The 22,077-nt window shown below is 54.4% G+C and overlaps 1 protein-coding gene across 4 annotated transcripts in view; it reads left to right on the top strand.

Annotated features, from left to right (window-relative positions):
• Positions 1 to 19,601, top strand: part of SLC28A1 (solute carrier family 28 member 1) — a 45,746-nt gene extending 26,145 nt beyond the window's left edge. Inside the window, exons 9-18 of one of the 4 annotated variants that reach the window (XM_046009449.1) lie at positions 3,314 to 3,394; positions 5,039 to 5,119; positions 7,976 to 8,101; positions 13,344 to 13,474; positions 14,504 to 14,645; positions 14,801 to 14,998; positions 17,569 to 17,650; positions 18,356 to 18,454; positions 18,568 to 18,679; positions 18,932 to 19,601. In XM_046009449.1, coding sequence (XP_045865405.1) covers positions 3,314 to 3,394; positions 5,039 to 5,119; positions 7,976 to 8,101; positions 13,344 to 13,474; positions 14,504 to 14,645; positions 14,801 to 14,998; positions 17,569 to 17,650; positions 18,356 to 18,454; positions 18,568 to 18,679; positions 18,932 to 19,004 — 1,125 coding nt within the window. In that variant the 3' untranslated portion in view covers positions 19,005 to 19,601. Of the gene's footprint in view, positions 1 to 3,313; positions 3,395 to 5,038; positions 5,120 to 7,975; positions 8,102 to 13,343; positions 13,475 to 14,503; positions 14,673 to 14,800; positions 14,999 to 15,392; positions 15,641 to 17,568; positions 17,651 to 18,355; positions 18,455 to 18,567; positions 18,680 to 18,931 lie in introns of those variants that run through there. The other 3 variants (XM_046009448.1, XM_046009450.1, XM_046009451.1) reach the window with 3 other exon arrangements.
• Positions 19,602 to 22,077: the final 2,476 nt, after the last annotated feature.

The raw sequence follows: 22,077 nt of genomic DNA, 5'->3' as shown, positions 1-22,077 counted from the left end.
GACCTTGGGCCGGTAACCCACATCTCACACTCTCAGCGTGCCCACTGGGGAAGTGGGTTTACAGCTACCGCAGCGGGTGTGAGAACAGAAGAGTCACCACACTGGCCTAGGTAGGGCTGCGTGTGGACACACGCAGGAGGGCCCTTGTACTTCCCCTCCCTGACCACGGCAACACGGGCTTCTGCCGCCTGTCCCCTCTCCTGGTGCTCACACGTGACATAGGCCCCAGAGTTGTTCCCCAGGCTGAGAGATCCCACAGGCCTCAGGGACCTTACTGATCACGAAATGTCCCGCATGAGAAATCTGGAGGTCACCTCTCTTCCATTGCATTTATTTCCCCTCCCAAGACAGTCACCGTGTGATGCAAAACACAGCCTCCCTTTCACCCCAAACTCCACGTTGCTCGGGTAGAAAATGTCTCTCTCTTGCTGCAGGGAGAGAGTCCCAAATCTGCAGTCCGGTCCAGCCGCCTGGGCTCTCTCCGCCCTGATGAGGGCCCTGCCTGCAGGCCTGCCAGGCTGCCGCCGCTGGGCAGTCCCTCTCATGATAAATTGGACAAGCGGTCTAGACACTACGTGATTGCCTCTGTGTCTGGCTGCAAGGGCGGGTGGATGACGTCAGCAGCCTCGTGCTGGGGGCGTGGCCGGCTCCGGGCAGCCAGGGCAGTCACGAGTCACCGGCAGGAGAAGGGCTCCTCCACGCACAGCCTGTGCTCCCTGTGGGATGACATCTCTGCTGCAGGGAGGCTGGTGACAGGGCTGGGGCTTGGGGCCAGTCCAGAGAAAACCGCTGCGTCCGTGTGGGCCAGGGCAGGGGAAACACCTCAGCCGGTGCTTGATTCTCGTATTCAGTGGAGCTGCCTGGGATAGAGCCTCTGTCTTCCTTTGGGGCCCTCCTGCAATCCCCATTCATCCTGAACCAGAGCCCGAGTGTGATTCCACAGGACTCCCCTTATTAAAAACAAAACGGCTTCTCCTTTGCCCCTCACCTCTCCTCACAGCCTTTCCAGCTGAGCTTCTCGAAACAGTGGCCTGTTCTTGCTCTCTCCACCAGGGACCCCTGGATTGCTAGCTGCCAAGGGTCCGTGTCACTCCTCACCTTTCTGGAATGCTCGGACGCATCTGGCAGAGCTGACCAACTGTCCTGCTTGAAAAACTGTCCTCAGTGTCCATCACAGCCCTGGCCTGGCTGTCCTCTAACCTCTCTGTTTCTTCTCTGCCCGCTCCCTGTACCCTCCTTCCCTCTCCCCCTTCTGTGAGGCTGACCCCAGTGCCCTGTCCTTCCTCAGTGCTCTCCTCCCTCAGGGTGATTTCCTCGGGGAATTACATCTGTCCATGGCCTCAGCCTATACTCTTGGGCAAACAAGTCCAAGCCAGACCTGGCCCAGACCTTTCCTCTGAGCTTCCTGACCCTCTTATCCACCTGCCCACTCCGCACTCCCCTTGCTATTTGCACAGGCGTCTCAAACCAGCACGTGCAGAATGCAGCTGATGAGCCTCCCCAAACCTCCCCTCTGCCTGTGCTCCCCTCCCTTGAGAGGTGTCTCCTTTTACAGAAAATGACAGGAGCGGATGAGAATTTGGAAATACAGAAAAAAGAAACCGCATTTCCCTAGTCCCAGCACACAGAGCAGCTACTTGCTGTTGGCATGTACTGACTTCCAGCCTTTCTGTGCTTTTAAGATCTAGTTTCCCCACCTAACATTTTAGCGTAAGGATGCGCCTGCTATTACCAATTCTGTGTAAATTATTTTAAATTGTTTAAAATATTTTAAATATTTTAATATATTTTATTATTATTAATTTAATTATATATTAAATATAAAATATTTAAAATATTTAAAAATTATATTTAAAAATTGTTTAAATTATTTTAAAATTGTTTGGAGGGTCGCCTGGGTGGCTCATTTGGTAAAGTGTCTGCCTTTGGCTCAGGTCCTGATCGAGGGTCTTGGGATCGAGCCCCGCATGAGGCTCCCTGCTCAGTGGGGAGTCTGCTTCCCCCTGTCCCTCTGCTGCTCCCCTCCCCGGCTCGTGCATACACGTGTGTGCGCACACACTCTCTCTCTCTGTCAAATAAATAGAATTTTTAAAACAAGAAAATATTAAAATTAAAAAAACAATAGAACTGTTTGCAACAACTAATATTCTTTTTTTTTTAAAGATTTTATTTATTTATTTGACAGACAAAGATCCCAAGTAGGCAGAGAGGCAGGCAGAGAGAGAGGAAGGGAAGCAGACACCCTGCTGAGCAGAGAGCCCAACCTGGGGCTCAATCCCAGGATCCTGGGATCATGATCTGAGCTGAAGGCAGAGGCTTTAACCTGCTGAGCCACCCAGGTGCCCCTAACATATTCTTAACAGTACAGAAGGGGACGTAGTAGAACACAAGTCTGCCTCCCACCTGGACCCCTGTCCCCTGGTTCCCTCCCCAAGGCAACTGCCCACACTTGCATACCCTTTTCATGCTACTTGGCGCCCACACAGCGCCCATGGCCCTTCCTGGCCCAGAGACCAGCACCGCGCACACCCTGTTGACACCTGCCCCTTTCCCCTTAAAGACGCTGTCTTGGAAATCACTCCCTGGTGGCCCGCGGAGAGCCTCTTCCCTTCCCACGCTCCCCCTGCACCACGTCCTCTGACAGACGTCTGAGTGCTTGGCAGTCGTGGCTGTCCTCTGCCAGACTGCGGGGGACACGCGCTAGGATGGCGCCAGGCCCCGGCGAGGAGGGAAGGGGTGTGAGCGCCGTTTTGAAGGAAGAATCGATGAGGCCGGGAGTAGGCAGGGGTGACAAGCCAGGTGGCAGGGAGGGGCGTGACAGGACTGCAGGTCACCCGCCTCTGGTCCTGAGCTCCTTGGTCTTGCGGGGGAAGGAATACTGGAGAGATGAGAGGCCTCCCGGGCGGGCCCCAGGCTTGGGCGGGGGGAGGGCCGCTGCGCAAGGTGCTAGGCCCGAGCCGGTTCCTTTGCTCTCACAGCAATGCGGGAGAGCGGCATTGTCCCCACTTTACAGCCGGGGGCATAAAGAGTGCGGGACTCGAGTCCTGCTTCCCTGCCACGGCGCAGGCCTCCTCTTTGGGCGGGAGGGGACGGGGGAGACGGCCGGGCCGGTTGGCAGCGGAGAGGACAGAACCGCCTCCAAAGAGGTCCTGTTTATGACCTCAGGCACTGAACTCGGACCTTGTTCCTCGACCCAGTCAGGTGTCCTCGTGGCAAGGCCTTGGATTGAGTGAGCTGTCTGGGGTCTCCTAGGCCCTGGGTACCCTGCCGGCTGCCTGCCTCTCACCCCGGGACCTGTGCTCTCCCCCGGCAGGTTCTGCCCATTGTCGTCTTCTTCAGCTGTGTCATGTCCGTGCTCTACCACGTGGGCCTCATGCAGTGGGTGATCCAGAAGGTGAGTTCCCAGTGCCACGGCCTGGGCTGTCCCGGGGCCACCTACCCATCGGGCTCCTGCTCTCCCAGAAGGTCTCGCACCCAGAACCCAGACCGTCACTCATTCCCCAGCTCGGAGAGCTGGAACCTTCCCAGAACCCTGCTCCCGGGGTCCACACCCTCCCAGAACCCTGCTCCCGGGGTCCACACCCGCCCCAAATCCATCTCCCAGCGTCTCCACCTCCCACTCAGAGTCTACTGTTAGCCACACATCTTCCGCAGAGTCTCCTGTCCTGATCCTGAGGAGAAATGGCACCAAATCCAATGTGATCTTTGTGTGAGGCAAGTTTGCAGAATTGAGGCCGCTTTGAGAAGAAGGGTCAGGGAAAGAAATCGTTTGTACTGAAAAGACCTTAAGAGATGGGAGCAGTGGGCCATGTGGGCAGACTTAGCTGGTGTAACAGTCAAAGCCTGTGCTTATATTCGTAAAACGTGCAGCACGGAACCAGGATGCAGGAGGTGGTACTGGGCAGCACTTGGACCTGGTGATGAGGGCAGGTCTGAGGTTTTAGCCGATTGAGCTCAGGATGAATCAGTCGCAGCAGGGGACCGTCAGAAAGGCAAAACCCACCTGCATTATGGTAAGAGTGCCCAGCTCAGGGCAGGAGGGAGGCAGGTCTCTCCAAATCTAGAGTATGTGTTCGGCCAAGGGGCTATGACAACGGAAGCCTCGGGGGCCAGTGATGGAGCCTGATGCCATGCCCTCTACAGGATGGTGGCAAGAAGCTGGGCTGGTGAGCCCTGCTGGGCTGGAGAAGAGAAGCCTAGGGCAGGAGGAGGTGAGGGCAGGAGAGCTGTCTCCAAATACCGAGAGAAGAAAGGTTAGAGGAAGGGAAGCCAGGGAGGTTCCTGCAGTGGGGAGAGATTCCAGGGAAGCAGACTTCATCTTGATTGAAAGGGAGAACATTCCTCTTCTTCTTTTTTTAAAGATTTTATTTATTTATTTGACAGACAAAGATCACAAGTAGGCAGAGAGGCAGGCAGAGAGAGGAGGAAGCAGGCTCCCTGCCGAGCAGGAAGCCCAATGCGGGGCTTGATCCTAGAACCCTGAGATCATGACCTGAGCCGAAGGCAGAGGCTTTAACCTAACCCACTGAGCCACTCAGGTGCCCTGAAAGGGAGAACTTTCTAATACAATGTTTCCCAAAGGCTTTTTCACGAAACTCCAGCTCCATAGTAGGTTAACACGTGTTACTAGGTAAAGGGATCCCACAGTCAAATACTGTGAAGATGGGGTAGACAAATTCGAACAAGTTTTTGTGCAGGACTTCTCAGAGCCTTTACTAACCTGGTATGTATTTGATAACCTCCAAGATGTGCGAATACAGCAATTCTCAATTACATTGGGCCAGGGAATGCTTTTGTATAGAGACAGAGAACATGCATTTTAAAAGTGCTACTGTAGTGATTGGAGCTATCCTAAGGTGAAGTGGGGGGTGGCTTGGGAAGTGGTAAGCCCCCATGAGTGGAGGTGTGGAGGCAGAAACGGAGGTGAGGGCTGGAAGTCGGAAGGAAGACTTACCAGGTGCGTCCACCCCACGTCTGACTCTCCGACTCTGGGGTCTGCGGATGGCCGCCCGCCCACAAAGAGTGCTCTGCCTCCTAGATCAGCTGGCTCATGCAGGCCACCATGGGCACCACGGCCACGGAGACCCTGAGTGTGGCTGGAAACATCTTTGCGAGCCAGGTGGGTACTGCAGCCCCCTGCCCTCTTGGGCAGCGGCAGCATCCCCAGGGAGGGCAAGTGCCCTGGGTACCCGGAGCTAGATTCAGTCATCGGAAGAGGCTCTCAGACCTTCTCCCAGGGTCACCAAAGGCCACTGCCCTGGGGATGCTCCGTCTGGGGAGGCACTCTTTGCCTGGGTCACAACGGGGAGGATGGCCTCTATCTGGCACCTTCTACCACTCTAGGCCGCAGAGGTCTTCATCAGCTCAGAGACTCACAAATCCAACAGGTGGCGACCTCCTTCCTCCCTTCCAACAGAAACAGGCTTGAGGGTGGGAACAGCTTGCCAGGACCCCGCAGTGTAAGTCAGAACTTGGAACTCAGCTGCGCCCTTGCCCGGGCAGCGTTCCTTACATGACATCATGTTGTCTTCTTTTCTTTCTGAAATGCATTTTCCAAAGTAAGTGTAACTCTGAAGGCACCTGTCAGTCCCGAGCCCCTTTCAGAAGGCCCGGCCCTCCTGAGGGTGAGGCCCCAGAGCCCGTTCCAGGGACCCAGCCCATTGGACCAACTTTGGAGTCACCAAAAGACATACTTGCCACAGAATGCCATGTTTGCGTCTTTTGGCTGTCATGCCGGTGTGTTGATTTCAAAGGTTTTTTTAAATCCTGTAAGGACAGATGTGCTCCTGTCTCAAATCCCTTACAATGTTAAAAATGAAGCAAAAGAGAAAGAAATACGGAAACACAAAAGCATTCATTTATTTTTTTTTTTTAAAGATTTTATTTATTTATTTGACAGAGAGAGAGATCACAAGTAGGCAGAGAGGCAGGCAGAGAGAGAGGAGGAAACAGGCTCCCTGCGGAGCAGAGAGCCCGACGCGGGGCTCGATCCCAGGACCCTGAGATCATGACCCGAGCCGAAGGCAGCGGCTTAATCCACTGAGCCACCCAGGCGCCCCCAAAAGCATTCATTTAAATGAAATGTGGCAAATGTGCTCCATGGTTCTTGCTGACAAAATACAAGTTTTCAGGTGAATGGGTTTTGGACGATGTGAAGAGCTCCCCAAGTGAACTGACTGTCGACCAGTTGGTGGCCACATTGACCTAGACCCCTGGGTCTTTGCCTCGATTCCCCCAAGGGAATGGGGAGCCTCTGAGGGTCAGTGGCATCATCTCCGCTCCAGCGTTGGCAGCCTGTGCCGTCTTCTCTGGCCACACTCTGTCCTTGGGGGGAGGGGTCATTTAAGCCCCGTGGTTTAACTACTTCAATGTCACCCAGACCCCGCTCCAGTCTGACCCACCCAGCTGCCCCTTGACCTTCCACTTAGATACCTAAAGGGCATCTCAAATTCACCACCCTAAGTCCAAGTAGGCAGAACCCCGATTCCCTCCTCAACACATCTGCTCGCTTCCAAGACTTCCCCTCTCAGGAAAGGGTACCCGCATCTTCCACGAAGTTGTTGCGACAAAACTCAAGGAGTCTTCCTTCCTTCCTTGGTTTTCCACGTTCCCAGAAGCCTCTGGCCCATTGGTAAATCCTGCCAGCTCGCCCCCAGACCCTGTCCCAGCCCTGTCCCACTGCCTTTCTCCTTCACGACTGGCTGCCCTCACCTCCCCCACCGGACAAAGAATCCCTCCTACTCTCCCTGCTTCCATTCCTGCCGCTACCCTCTGTCCTTCACGCACGTGATAGAGTGACCCTTTAAAAACACGAGCCAGGGGCACCTGGGTGGCTCAGTTGGTTAAGCAACTGCCTTCGGCTCAGGTCATGATGCTGGAGTCCCAGGATCAAGTCCCACATCAGGCCCTCTGCTCATCAGGGAGCTGGCTTCTCCCTCTGCCCCTCGCCCCTGTCATGCTCTCTCTCTCTCAAATAAATAAAATTAAAAAAAAAAACAAAACACACAAACCATGAGCCAGATCATGCAACCTGGCTTGCTCCCTGCCCCTCCTCCTCCAGCTCCCGCCGCCCCACGCCCCCCCCCCCCCGGCCTGCCCCAGGGCCCCGGCTGTTCACTCCACCTGCAACGCTGTGCTACCAAACCCAGCCGATGGCTCTTGTGGTCTCAGCTCTGATGTCACCTCCTTGGGATGGCCTTTGCTTGTTACTCAATCCTAAATACCCTGCGGCCACTAGGCATTTGCCCGCACATATCTCCGTACCTTTTAGCATCGTCTATGAAACACTGTCTATCCTAGTTTCCTTGCTGGTTGTCCATTTCTTCCCATAACCCACCCTCCTCCACTACTCCCAGGATAAAAGCTCTGTGTGGTCAGGGCTCTATCTTGTTTAATCCCCATCCCTATTCTATAGAACAGTCTGGAACATAGTAGGTGCTCAGTAAGTGTTTATTAAGTGAATACATGAATGGCTCCAGGCTTCCCCAGATGCCCTGCAGTAAACACCACCAAATGCCCATCTCCTTTCTTTCTGGCAAGCCCTGTGGCTTCATTAAAAGCTCAGGCCTGGAGTTCCATCTGCTTCTGGCCCCTTGCATGAACAGAGGTAATTCTCTGAATCTCTCCGATTCTCTGTGTGCTCTCCTGGGAAAGGGGGATGACCGCTTCTTTCTCAGAAGGTCATGAGTGACGCATGTGAGGTACTTGTGGGATGCCAGGACCTAGTGGGCACTTGACCCAAGGAAGCAAACCAGGCCAAGAGGAAGGGCTGGGGGTCCCTCCAGAGAGCGAGGCCAATGCCGAGGCCCAGGGAGGCCCAGCCAAGCGCAGATCATGGCCCCAACCCTGTCTGTGCTGCTGGGGTCCCCAGGACCCACTGTGACGTGCCCACTCCCAGGGGGCAGAGGGAGGAGACACCCTGGGGCCCACACTGGCCTGGCCAGCTCTGGCTGTCTGACATCTCTCCTGTTCGCAGACCGAGGCTCCTCTGCTGATCCGGCCCTACCTGGCCGACATGACCCTCTCTGAGATCCACGCGGTCATGACCGGAGGCTACGCCACCATTGCCGGCAGCCTGCTGGGCGCCTACATCTCCTTTGGGGTATGTCACAGTCTCCCTTTGCTTGCTGAAAACCTCAAGAACCTGAAACCTTCCGGGGTGGGAGCCCCACGCAGCCCGTGGCCAGAGCAACCTGGAGTCTTCTCTCGTGGGCTGCGTCCAGAACCCGGGCTGCCGCGATGCCCCTGAATGAAAGTGGGCCAGGTGGGCTGGACCCTCCTGACTTCTCACTGGCCACTGGGTGCAAGAGGTCCCAGTGTCCACCTACTGAGCACACTCATGTACCAGGCAAAGTGCTCGGTATCTTGACATCCTCATTTTACAGATGAGGAAGTTGAGGCCCAGAGACTAGGTGAGGTGCCCCAGCCGGGATTCAAGCCCACATCTGTCTGACTCTAAGACTCCTATACACGTTTCCTCACCTGGGCTGTCCCTGGAGATCTGTCCTACTCCCCCTGCCCTCCTCTTCCCCACACCCTTGCTGGGCACAAGTCCCTCGTCTGCCCCTAAATTATTGCTTGTGCAGCTTTTGAGAGCAACGCATTTCTAGGTCAAATTCCAATGGTGTGACTCGAGCCCTCCCCCCAGTCCCCATCCTGCGTGGCAAGCAGGCATGAATCTTCCCACACATCCCTTACAAAGTGCCTGGTAATAGCCTCCTGTCCAACACTCTGTACTTCTTTGTGCTTTCACATGCAAATCTTTAAAGATCTTAATGTTTTTCTTAACTATCAAAGAAATTCTTGCTTCTTGCAGAAGCGAGGAAAGTAAAAAAAAAAAGAGCTTCAAACCCACTTCTCAAGGGAACCAACAGTTTGACTGGGAGCTTGTTAGAAATGCAAATTCTTGGGCCCCAGCCCAGACCTGCTGAATGAGAAACACTGGGAATGGGGCCGCGATCCCGTATTATTACAAGCCTTCCAGATGACTCTAGTGCTCAATTTGAGAACCACTGACTTAAAATTCATCATTCCAGATCGGTCTGTATCGTCATTTAAGTATCTATACCTGAGTACGCATATACTTGCTTTTTTTTTTTTTTTTTTTTTTTTCTAAAAATGAGGTAATTCTACCCATGCTTTTCTGCAGTTTGATATTTTCTTGCAAAGTCTGAGCACAACATGAAATCCAGAAGCATAAGGGAAAAGGCCGACAGCTACTAGTAAAAATGAAAGATGTCTGTATGGTGAAAGTCACAATGTTTAAAAAGTTTAAATGATTGATGAGGTGAAAATCGTTCATAAATCATGAAAAGATCTTCCAGCTCACTGATGGTCAAAGAAATTAAAACAATAGTAACCTCTGTTTCTTCTGGAAGATGTGCGGCATTTTATATGCCTCTATTTTTTAAAAAAATACTTTATTTGCCAGAGAAAGAGGGAGCACAGGCAGGGGGAGCAGCAGGCAGAGGGAGAAGCAGGCTCCCCACAGGGAGCCTGACTCGGGGCTCGATCCCAGGATGCTGAGATCTGGACCTGAGCTGAAGGCAGACCCTTAACAGACTGAGCCACCCAGGAATTCTTCATGTGCTTCTAACTGGCAAGACTATGGGACACTCTTAACAGGAGTGTAATTTGCCGTCACCTTTGGGAGAACATCTGTCAATTTAAATACTCCTTCCCGGGTGCCTGGGTGGCTCAGTCAGTTAAGCGCCTGCCTTGGGCTCAGGTCATGATCGTGGGGTCCTGGGATCGGGGTCCCTGCTTGTTGGTGAGTCTGCTCCTCCCTCTCCCTTTGCTCCTCTCCCTCTGCCCCTCCTCCCTGCTCCTGCTCTCTCTCATGCTCTCTCTTTCAAATAAATAATTAAAATATTTTTAAAGATACTCTTTTCCTTTCATCCGGTTAGGACTATTATGATACAGAAATATTTTTATAAGTGGTTGAAAAATGCCAAATGCCAACATTATTTGTAATAACAAAAACAAAAAAAAAAGAAAAGGAAAGAAAGAAAAAGCTACGGCCTAAGTGTCATCCCTGTCCTGCGCTGGGGCTCAGCCCCTAGAGTGAGGTGGGCCTCCTGGTGTGCATGCCGGTGTGTGTCTGTGTGTGTGTGTGTGTGTGTGTATGTGTCTGTGTGTGTATAGGGGGAAATGCTAGAATGACCCACCCTATCCCCTCCTCTGGTCCCAAATTCCCCCTGTCTTTCTCATCTCTGTTCTTCGGAGTGGGCAGGGTGATGGGCCAACCTGCCCTCAGGGCACAGGGGCCACAGAGGCCACACACACACACACACACCAGCAGAGCAGAGGCTGTGTGACTTTCCCAAAAGTCCCCCTGTGCTCTGGGGTTCAGTCTTCTGGGCTTGGCCCCCTTCCGACGAGAATCTTAGAGATCATCTGGTTCCCACTTCTATCACCGAGGCCCAGGAGAGCCCCCCCACCCTGAGCTGATTTTGGAAGGAATTGGATGTTTCAAAAATGGAAACCCACAACTTTGTTTCCGAAACTTTTGTCATGGCAGCGTGTTGAGGGGGGTCAGTAAAAGAAGGGCATTCTTCCTACCGTGGGAGCCTTGCTGCCCTGACTGGCCCACTTCCCTTTAGCTCAACCGAATGTGCAGAGGCTGCCAGATCTCCTGCACTGGCCCTGGTACGAGGCCCCAGCTCCCCTAGCTGGCCCAGGTGGAAAGAGCCCCCCAGACCTTCCTTCCCTCCTTCCCTCCCTGCTCTGGAAGGGCGTCTAGTATGGTATAAGAGAAGCTCTCTTCTGCCCCCACCTGGCTCTTGGCTGCCACTGCAGCAGCCCCAGGGCCACCTCCCACAGCAGGGGGCCTCACACCCGTCCCCCACTTTCCTTTCTCTCCTTCCCCCAGGCAGATCCTCACTGTTTCTTTGACTCTGTCCTCTGCCCCTGAATTCCAGAAGGATCCCTCTCTCACACTCCTCCTTTCTCTTTGTTACTCGAATGGCTCTCTTTCCCCCACGCTCTTGCTATTGGGTCTTTCCAAACCCTTGCTGTCTGAAACCCTGAGCACACATGGCTACTGAGCTGCGAAATGTGGCTGGTCTGAGATGAGGTGTGCTGTGAAACTTCATGCGGGAAAAATGGATATATTTTATGGATAAGTTTTATATTGATCGCGTGAAGGGAAAGATAATGTTTTAGATATGTTGGGTTTAGTGAAATGCATTACCGAAAATAATTTCACCTGTTTCTCTTTACTTTTTTAATTGGCTACTAGAGAATTTAAAATCACAGACGTGGTTCTCATTGTATTTGTATTGGATGACACTGGTCTAGATCTCCTCCCCTGCTCTGAGGTCCCAGGGCTCCCTTGACTGAATTCTTTCATTGTGATTTTCTCATACATCTCCCTTTTCTTTTCTTTAAGAGTTTTTATTTATTTATTTGTCAGAGAGAGAGAGCGAGCGCTCAAGCAGCGTGAGGGGCAGAGGGAGAAGCCATATGGGACTCGATCCCAGGCCCCTGGGATCCTGACCTGAGCAGAAAGCAGACGCTTCACTGACTGAGCCACCCAGGCGCCCCAGTAAAGTTATTTTTGATGGAGGGCTCATACCCTCTCTCCCTCTCCCCATGGGACACCTTTGGGTAGAGAGGGGAAAGCTTTGAGCAGAAGTAGGCCCTGGGATCCTGGAACAGGTGTTCCTGACGGGGTGCCTGCCGGCAGGACTGGAAGTATCACAGCCTGAGATGTCGCTGGCAGTGGGGAGTCCGTGTGAGGACTGACCCAGTGCCCCAGGGAGGCCAGCCGCGGCAGAACTCAGCCCTTTCCAAGCTGAAACGACCAGCCGGAGCCCTTGAGGCTCTGGCCAGGCCTGGCCCACTCCGTGTCTAGGAATGTGACACCGGTAGGATGTGTACCCTGCTCAGGCTGGCAAAGCAGAGGTGACCTCCAAAGTGCAGTAGGGGGAGGGTCCTGGCTGCTGGAGGGGAAAGCCCTAGATTCCCGTTTGGCACAGTCCCGGTGGGATCTGGGCAGCCCCGTGGAGGTTGGTGATGTTCCAAAGCCCAGCCTGGAACGTGGAGAGAAGACCGCTGCCCGAGGCTAGTCTCTTCCTGCAAAGAGCCGGGCCTGCACACCCAGGGCCTAGCGCAGGTGTGCAGGAGGTGGGCGTTGGTGCTGATACTTGTGTTAAGGGGTTTCTGCTCCCCACTGAAAAGAAATGAAGGGGGTTTAAAAGAACAGGAAGGAAGAGCACCTGGGTGGTTCAGTCGGTTAAATGTCCGACTCTTGATGTCGGCTCAGGTCATGACCTCACACGGAGCCTCCCCATGGCGGCTTGACAATGCTTAGCCTTTCCCTTGAGTTAGATGTTTGGGTTGGTTCTGATTTTTCCACTTGGTAAAAAATACAGTGTTGGAAAAACATCCCATCCATCTCTGGGGCGGAACACAGGGAAGCAGGGGCTGGGGGGCTCAGTCAGCTCAGCATCTGCCTCTGGGTCAGCTCATGATCTTGGATCCTGGACTGAGCCCCACAGCAGGCTCCCTGCGCAGCAGGAAGTCTGTTTCTCCATCTCCCTCTGCCCCTCCCCCCAGCTCATCCTCTCTCCAATAAGTAAGGAAAACCTTAAAACGCACACATACACTCACAGGAAAGGGAAGGGTTTGAGGCCAGAGTGAGGGTAATAGCTCAGGAAGGACAAATCCCTGAGGCTCAGGTTGCTGGGCCGTCGTGCTGGGCAGGAATTCCATAGCGTGTCTCCTGTGGACAGACCCAGGGCCAAAGGGGGGCCGCGTTGGTGGCTCTCTGACCGCAGCAGTGGGTGTGACAGGCTGCCTCGAAATGGTACGCTCCCTTCCCAGTAAGTACTGAAGACAAGAATCCTATAGAGGAAGGACATTCCTCTATCATGAGGTCAAATTAGGTCACAGTTTGGATCCATCCCAACTCCTGTCCTGTGAGCTTTGTCTGAAACCCTCACAAAGCCTTCAGGCGATGGTGGACCAGCCTTCAGATGAGTGGCCCGAGGGGACAGCCCAGAAGGGAAGAAGAACTCTGAACTTGGAGCCAAAAGACATAAAGGTTCTAATTCCTTCTCTGTCTTCCTTTTGGGCAGGTCACATTTAGTGTTTGGGGGGGGCCCTCAGTTTGCTTGTCCGGACAGTGGGCTAAACTATTGCTTGGCTCCACCGACGGAAGTCCTGCCGGGAACTAGCGTGTTCCGAGCATACGGCCAGAAAAGGTGTCACTGCCGTCACCACGGATGACAGCAGGACTGCCAGGATGACCCAGTGAGGCGGAGCATCCGTGCACCCTGCTGCCCTGGGCTGCACTCCTGTCTCCCTCTGTCTCCCGGTAAGGCTCACTCCCATCCCTGCAGATCGATGCGGCCTCCCTGATTGCTGCCTCCGTGATGGCCGCCCCTTGTGCCTTGGCCCTCTCCAAGCTGGTCTACCCGGAGGTGGAGGAGTCCAAGTTTAAGAGCTCGGAAGGGGTGAAACTGACCGCAGGGTGAGCACTGCAGGAGGGTGGCCTGGGGGGTGGTACGGGGCCGGGGGGGTGGGGGTGGGGCATGCCATGGTGTGGTGGGGAGAGGGAGGGAGGAGGAAGGTTCTGGGGGAGAGAGGAGGTTCTGGGAGAGGGGGAGGAGGGGAGGGAGGGGCAGCAGCGTCCGGTTCTCTCAGCCCAGCCCCAGGCCCTCTCCTTGTTCACTGTGCAGCTTGTGGCTTTACTCACAAAACACCTGGACTCTGGTCCTGCATCTTAACTTCCTGGCTGCGACCAGAGGGAAAGGACTAGCAGGTCCCATGGGGGAGCAGCTGGTGGTGTGTGTGCTGGGGAGCATCCCGGAAAGCCTCCGCCCAACCTGTTCCCCTTGCCTTGAGCTCCCCACCAGCGTGGCCACATACGGACTCAGCACCATCCCTGATTTCCCTCCCCTGCTGACACCTCTCTTCACAGCCCAGCAACCACTGCGTAACACGGACTTTGTTCAAATTGTTGAGAAGGTCCTTTTGACCAGTGTGCTCGGGGACACGGTGGGCAGGTCTAGAGCAGCGCTGCCCCGTGGAACTAGAGTGTAGGCCCCATCTGGAATGCTAAATTTTCTGATAGCTGTGTTTTTAAAAAGGCAAAAGAAACAAGTGATTTTAATAACATATTCTTAAGTCCAGTGTGTCTAAAATACTGTCATTTCGACATGTAATCAATATAAAACATTATTAATGAGCTATTTCATGGTTTGTTTGGGGTTTTTTTTCTGTCCTGAATCTCTGAAATCTGGTCTGTGTTTAGGCTTACAGCACACCTCCGTGTTGACCAGCCTCCTTTCAAGTTCTCCGGAGCCCTAAGTGGCTGCAGGCAGTCCGGGCCTTATCCTAGTGCTCGGACCAGCCCCTTCCTCCCCACCGGGGTCTCAGAAACAAAACAAGGTCCCTCAGCTCCGACATTGTCCAAGGTTCCTCTCGGAGCCTACAGGATGAGGAGCCCCGCTGTGGGTGGGGACAGGCCCATCATGGTGGTTCTTGGTCCCCAAAACAGAGATGCTCAGAACCTCTTGGAAGCCGCCAGCAGCGGGGCTTCCATCTCCGTGAAGCTGGTTGGGAACATTGGAGCCAACCTGATTGCCTTCCTGGCGTTGTTGGCCTTCGTCAACGCGGCCCTCTCCTGGCTGGGAACCATGGTGGGTGCCCAGGAGCTCAGCTTCCAGGTACCGCTGGGCTGCCCGCTCGGCCTGCGAGGGGCAGCCCAGGGCCGGGAGGGGTGCGGCCCTGGGAGGCACCCGGCAGAGGCCCAGCCAGCCGCGGTCCCAGCAGCTGCCCTTGCCTTGTGTCTCAGCTCATCTGCTCCTACGCCCTGAGGCCCGTGGCCTTCTTGATGGGCGTGGCCTGGGAGGACTGCCCGGTGGTGGCGGAGCTGCTGGGGACCAAGCTGTTCCTGAACGAGTTCGTGGCCTACCAGGAACTGGCCCAGTACAAGCAGCGCCGCCTCGCGGGAGCAGAGGAGTGGCTCGGCGCCAAGAAGCAGTGGATCTCCGTGAGTGTCCTGGCCCTCCCTGCGGCAGGGGTGGATGCTGCTGCTCCCGGGCCCCGGGCAACGGCTGTCCCGGCTCCTGGACAGGCAGGGGACGCCCGGAGGTGGTGCCCAGCTTCCCATTCCTAGTGCCCTGAGCGACAAGATGGCCTTGGGCTTCGCTGCCTCCTTCCCGAAGCCTCTTAGGAGCCTTCCGCCCTGTGTCGGAGCCGGCTTTTCCCACCCCGACTGTTAGGACAGAAACATCATTTCCGACAGATGCATTCTGACATATTTAACCAACCCCTTGCTCCTGGGCCCCCTTGGGTTAATGGCCTCGTTTGGTGACTCTACGCGGTGCTGAAAGGAAGAGCTCTGTGCACAGAACTTCTCTCTCCTCTCGGCTCATTTCCTCCAGAGCTTTCCCAGATGTGGGACGACCGGACTGAATCACGTGGCACGAACCCTCCTGTGGTCGCTCCCAGTAACTTTCCCAAAGGCTGGCACCGACGGAAACCGCCCCCAGCTGGGCTGCGAGCTCGGACTTTACCACACACCAAACAGCACCGAGCAGCCTCCTTAAAAAAGAGTTGTGCTTATTTTAACAGGCAAATAATAGTTCATTGCGTTAATTTGCATCTCTTGGGGTGCAAGCACTTCGAAGGGGAAATATTTTTTCTTGTCTTTTAAATTATGATTTAAATTGTAATGTAGCCTTCAGTTTTGTTTTTTTTTTAAATTTTATGTGAGATCAAAAGCACAGATCTCCCCTTCCTCCTTCTCCTTAACCCCTGTCTCAGTCTCTCTAGAGATGGGCTGCTCCTTTAGAATCTTTTTTTAGGAGCTTTGTTCCTTTAGCAAGTACTGGTTGAGACCGCTAGGGTACCAGGCACTCTGTTAGGCACCAGAAGTTTAAAAAGGGAAGTAGACTGATGTGGTCCTATTTTCATGGAATGTACATCTGGTGAAAAGCCCAAGGAAGCGAAGCAAGAAAAAGTAAACCACAATTTGAATGAAGTTTTACAAAGGAAACAAGAGGAGGAAACAGAGGGGTCTTCCTTGGCTGGGCTGGTCAGAAAAGCCGCCCCCCCCCCAAGTTACAGCATTTAGGCCCAGACTTGGAGGGAGGCGAAGGGGCCAGGTGAAGCTGGGAAGAGCATTCCAGACAAAGAAAAGTCATGTGCAAAGGCCCCGGGGTTGAAAAGCGTTTCTTTGGAGAACTGAAAGGAGAGAAGCACAGTTAGAGCAGGTGGTAATTGTCGCAGAGGCAGGCCGAGGAACAGCAGAAAGTTCCTGAAGATTTGACATTTTACATTTTAAGATTCCACGAGCTGCTGTAGAGAGGGGTGAGATGGTAGGTGAGCAAGCAGGATGCAGGAGCCTTAATATTTTCCCATCCATTGGTGTAAACTCTCTATGTTATAAAGACATTAACCTTTTTCTATTTTATTTTATATGTATATATTTCCTAGTTTTCTCCCCGCCTTATTTTTGCATTTGGGGATTTTTCTTTTAACAGATTTTTGCACCAAATCTTTTCCTTTGTGATTTCTTCTATTATTTCTAAACTTAGAAAGATATCTCCATTCCAAAAATCTGGTAGATGTTACATTCCTGAGACAATATAGTGAATACCTAAAATCATGAGTTTCGCAGCCAGACAGAACTGAATTCCAGTTCTGACACAGCCATCTTCTGGCTGTGTGACCTGCCTCAGTTACTTAACCTCTCTGAGTCTCAGTTTGCTCCTCTCCAAAATGAAAGTAATAATGCTACCTTGTAAGGATCATTATCATTTCCCTATATTTTCTATTATTTACTGTTTAAGATAGCAGTATTTATCTGCTTCAGTGCCTAGAATTGATTTTTTTATATGGTGTGAGGTATGATCTAAGCCATTTTTTTTTATTCCAAATTGTTCCATTTGGCTCTTAACACCTTTTTTGGGAAATTAAAGAACTGTTTCATTGGGAGGGGAAGGAGAATTACTTTGCTTAAATTCTGGTACTCCCCCCACACTGTGTGACCCCTACAACAGCCCTTCAGACAGGTGCTGTCATTCCCACGCTGCAGATGGAGACACCAAATCGTAAAGAGGCTTCTGACTTGCTCAGTCTGGTCATAGGTGGGGACACGTGGACCCAGCCGGCTGGGCTCTCAGTGCCTCACTGTCTTCAGGAGGCTGCACTCCTTCCTCTCTCAGCCTGAAAGCACCTGCAAGAAGACAAACCCCAGTCTACAGGATTGGGAAAGCCAATTCACCAAGTGCCCCCAGGGCCCAGGCCTTAGTAGGGCCAAAGCCAGAGGGCATGGCTACCCTGAATCAGACCAGGAAGGGCTGGCAATTAAGATAAGGGAACTGAAGGGCATGGGAAGGGGGCTATTTCTCAGGCGGTGCGGCCTGAACGGACCTAGAGGCCAGTTTGCAAGGCCTGGGGCTGGGGGTTGGCAAGCACCGTGGGCCACAAAGATCAAGGACACACAGGGGTGGATGCAAGTAGGGCAGGGAGTCAGGGTGGGGGTCAGGGTGGTGTGGAGGTGCCCGGCCCCATGCGAGGGGCAAGGCCGTCCTCACTGCTCTTCTGTTCTCTCAGGTCAGAGCAGAAATCCTCACGACCTTCGCCCTCTGTGGATTTGCCAACTTCAGCTCCATTGGGATCATGCTGGGAGGCCTGAGTGAGTCCTGGGGGCCTCCCCAGCACCCTGGGCAGTCGGGGGCCTGGCTCTGAGACAGCCTTCTGGGGGATCGTTAGGCCTCAGTCCTCCTGTATATCCAGGGCGGGGCCTGAGCGAGATGGTTTTGGAGGCTCCTCCCAGTCCTAGGAGACCTCTGTGGCCCAGGGACACCCCAGGGATTAGCACCTGGCTCAGGAGACTGGGGAGGGAGGGGAGGTGCGGGGCTGGCCTGTCCCCTGAGGCTTTGGTCCGCCGGTTCCCATACCCACGGTGGACGGGCAGCCCTGGGGAGACCTAGGGAGGAGAGCCCTGCACGGTTCTGAGCAGCTCCGTTCCTCACTGACCCCCTGCCCGGTGGCGTAACCATCCCACTTTACAGAGAAGGAAACTGGTCGTGGAGCAGGGAAGTGATGGCCCCAGTCACTCGGCTGGTAGTGGCTGAGCCTGCATTGAATCCCAGGTCCGCCTGACCGAAAACTCATCTTCTTTCCCTACATCTGCCTCTGATGGTGACCGGTGTGGGGCGCTACCTGGGGGCCCAAGTCAGGCCAAGGAGGACTCCCAAACTCCATAGGCGGTCAGGAGGACAACATCTATCCCTCCGGCTGCCCAGAAGGGGAAAGGGAGTCAGCAGAGGCAACCAGAGGTGCAGACTGTGGGCCGAGGGCCGAGGCTTCCTGGCCCTCAACACCCATTTCCTCGCAGCCTCCATGGCCCCCCAGCGGAAGAGCGACTTCTCCCAGATAGTGCTCCGGGCGCTCTGCACGGGGACCTGTGTGTCCCTGGTGAATGCCTGCGTGGCAGGTGAGTGCTGGTCTGTCCAGGGTGGGACACCGGGGCTCCAGCTCTCTGGAAGTTCCTGGCAGGAGTGGGGATTGGGGGACAGACCCTGCCCACCAGCTGTCTTCCCTGCCCAGGGATCCTCTATGTGCCCCGGGGGGCGGTGGCCGACTGCACGACCCTCCTGAACACAACCATCGGCGGCAGCAGCTTCGAGGTGTACCAGTGCTGCCGTGAGGCCTTCCAGAGGTGAGGCCCGGGCCGGGGGCTCTGGGTCCCGGACAGTGACGGGGTGCAGAGGGCCTGAGTGCCTCAGGGGTGCCTCTGGCTCCAGGGCAAAGGGTAGGAATGCTCAGGCCGTGGCTGATGTGGGGCTTGAAGAGCGGACTTGGAGAGGAAGGGTGGACCAGAGGCATGGAGCAACTTTCCCAGGGTTGCACAGGCCTTTGTGGCCTGCAGAGCCAGGCCTGGAGCCAAACCACAGCCTTTGCTTCTTTGCAGCCCCAGCCCAGCGGTCAGCCAAGAGGCCCTGGACGTCTGCTGCCGATTCTACAATGACACGATCTGTGTGTAGCGGGGACAGCCTGTCTTTGGTCTCCTGGGGGCTGCTCTTCCCCATGACACGGCTGTCCCCACCTTTCTCTCTCCAGGCCCCTCCTGGGGGAGGCCACGGGGCTGAGACTCCCCTCGGTCCCGCGGTTGGGAAGGAAGGACGGGGTGAGCGGGCCGGGACTGGATGGTGTGGACGTAGTGATGGCTGTCCCCAGTCTCCGCCCCCTTCCTGCTCCCTCCCGAAATGGAGTTCTCAGGGTCACCTCTGCCTCCTCTTCTCTCCCCTCCACATCCAAACAGCACCCTGGTCTTCTGTGTCTCCCCACTGTGCGTCTGTCACGTGCACCCTTCCCTCCAGTTATGGGGTCCCTCACCCTGGGCTTTGCAGCCACCTCCCTCCCTCCTCCTCTCGCACTGGAATCTTGCCGTGGCTTGCCCTGGCCAGATGGGTTCTCCCGGGAACCCCTTCCTTTCCTTTCAGAGGCTCCCCTGCTGCCTTTGCCCAAAGCATTCCCAAACTGGTGTCCGTGGAACACTGCCCCATGAGGTTCAGAAGGTTCCATGACCCACCAGGCTTGGAAAACACCAGGCTAAATAAAGCTGGATGGGTTTTTCTTCAGGGTTTGTCTTTGTTTTACGATGGACTCACCAGTCTTGATCAAGATACGATAGGAGACGTTTTCCAAATTTTTTTAAACTGTAAGAACCTTTGGACAGGAGCATCTCTTAGTCAAGGATCCCATGGAACACAATTAAATAGTGATTAATGTTCCACCTGCTTTACGTAGTCATGACCCTCTCAGCTGTTTACACGGCACTGTGTGCCGGCTACTGTTCTGGGTGCTTCGTGCATTCTCAGTCAACATTAACAACAGCCTTAGGAAGTCGGGTACTATTATTATCCCTGGTTGAGGAATCAGAGGCCCAGAGAAGTTAAGTAACTTTCCCAAAGCAACACAGCTAAGAAGAGGAAGAGGCAAGATTTGAACATGGGCCTTCCAGCTTTCACGAGTGGTGTTTAATCTCTGGGCTAGGCTGCTGACATCGAAGGAACTGGGCTGTGAGACTTGCCCCTGACCTCCTCCCCTGGTCCTTCCTCCTCAGCCCACGCCTGCCACTCCAGGCAGGCAAGTTTCGCACGTGTTACCCGCCTCTGAGCCTTTGTTCCCGGCATCCCCGTCATCCAGCAGGCCCTGTTTCTGTCCCTTTTGCCTGTGCTGCTCCTGCCTCACCTCTCATTTCCCCAGTGGCTTTGGCGGGGTGACCTGCGATGCCCCTGTCCCTGTGGCCGCCGGGCCGCTGCTCCGTCACTCACCCGTGTCACTCCAGGCTTCCTCGTTGCAGGCAGCCCTGGGCCAAGGTGGGGAGAATACGTGTTCTCCGCTCAGCACTGCTCTGATCAAGGGGCAGGCCCAGAAGGGCTCCTCAGCCATTGGACCTTCCCTCCACCCCCATGCCCCTGGCTTCTCACGGGCATCTGCAGAAGTCGGGGGCCTTTTGAGGGTGGGATGGCCAACCCCTGCTCCCTCCCTCCTTCCCTGCGCAAGTCCAAGGCGGCAGCTCTGATGCATTCTTACCCCATCAAGATTGGCACAACCCCCTCCACTTGCCCCTTCCAGACAGGAAGACAGGCCGTGACAGACATTGCTAATCGACCGCAGCACTCCCACACCGAGTCCAGCCCGCCCTCCAGAATCCCCATCCAAGTGGGCTTGGAGGATTCCACCACCAAGGGATTCAGGGTGCCTTTGGGGAAGAAAACTATTTGTTGCCCTGTACTGAGAAGTAGACACTAAGAAGCGGAGCTACCGTTGATATTATGTCACTGGGCTGGGAAGGGCTGGGGTTCTTACAAAAGACTCTGGAAACGAAGGGTGTTGAAGCAGAGAGGGATCCTTGCAAAGAAAGAGGCCTGCGTCCGGGACCTGTCCACGCCAGGATTATGCACTGCTCGTTGATTCAGTCAAGGAATGTCCCTGGAGCGCCCACTTTGTTAGTCAGCTCGGGCTGCCGTCACCAGGTACCGCAGGCTGCGTGGCCTAAGAAGGCCTTAGTTTTGTCCTCGTTTAGGAGGCTGGAAACCCAAGTCCAGGGCACTGGCACGATCCGTGTCTAGCGACGTCTCCCTTGCTAATTTGCAGAAGGCCTCCCATGGCAGAGAGAGAAAGGGAGACAGCAAGCTCTCGGTGTTTCTTCTCGTAAGGGCACCCATCCCACCACGGGAACAGCACCCTCATGACCTCATGGGACCCCACTGTCATCCCCGAGGCCCCATCTCCAAACACCATCGCCTTGGAGGTGAGGGCCTCAGTACACCATTCAGTCTGTAACACCTACCAAGTGCCAAGTTCTGAGCTAGACGGGAACAGCAGGGAACAAAAAACTGAGGAGCTGAAGAACCGGGGTCGAGAGGAGAGTTGACTGGGAAGGAGCCCCCCAGACACAGGAGCTGGTTCCCAGGAGGTGACCTTGAGAAGAGGGAGGCGAAAGATCTTCAGCGCCGCTCCTCAGGCGTCCCTAGGGGGCCTGGCTGATGGCCTTTTTTTCAAGGCTCTTAGTATACTGGAAAGTGAAAATAACACCAGAACAGGATTACGCATATCACGATTTACACCGTCATATATTTGAACACAGAGCACACTGTAATGCTGGGTTATCCCCAAGGTAAGGACAGGATTTATTTTCAGCTCCAGCCCCACTGAAGAGTCTAAGACGCCATTTTTTTTAATCTCAAAAATCTCGCTGTGATTGCCTGATCTTACACATTGGGTTTCTTGAAATCTGTAGCTTCTGTGCCGTTCTGTTTTAGTGTAATAGCAAACCCCACAGAAGATCTAATGATTAGGTTAAAGAACGTCCTGGTGGGGTGGTCCGCTGAAGAATTTTTTCAGCCAACGTGACTGTGTGAATGACCTAATTTGGAGATGTCAGCAGAAGTCTACACTGGAAAACAAAGAAAAAAGTCTATATGGGAAAGCCTGCGCGGAAGTGAGGCTCCGCCCCCTGCTGCCCCCTGCACGTGCCCGGCCACCAGCGAAAGGACTCGAATGGGCTTCAGTCATGGAAAGGCCTGAGGCCTGGAACCCGGTGAGAGC

Source organism: Meles meles, chromosome 6 (assembly GCF_922984935.1).
Source record: "Meles meles chromosome 6, mMelMel3.1 paternal haplotype, whole genome shotgun sequence".
Taxonomy (NCBI): domain Eukaryota; kingdom Metazoa; phylum Chordata; class Mammalia; order Carnivora; family Mustelidae; genus Meles; species Meles meles.
Note: the sequence above shows the minus strand (reverse complement) of the source record. Positions and strands in the feature narration are given on the sequence as shown.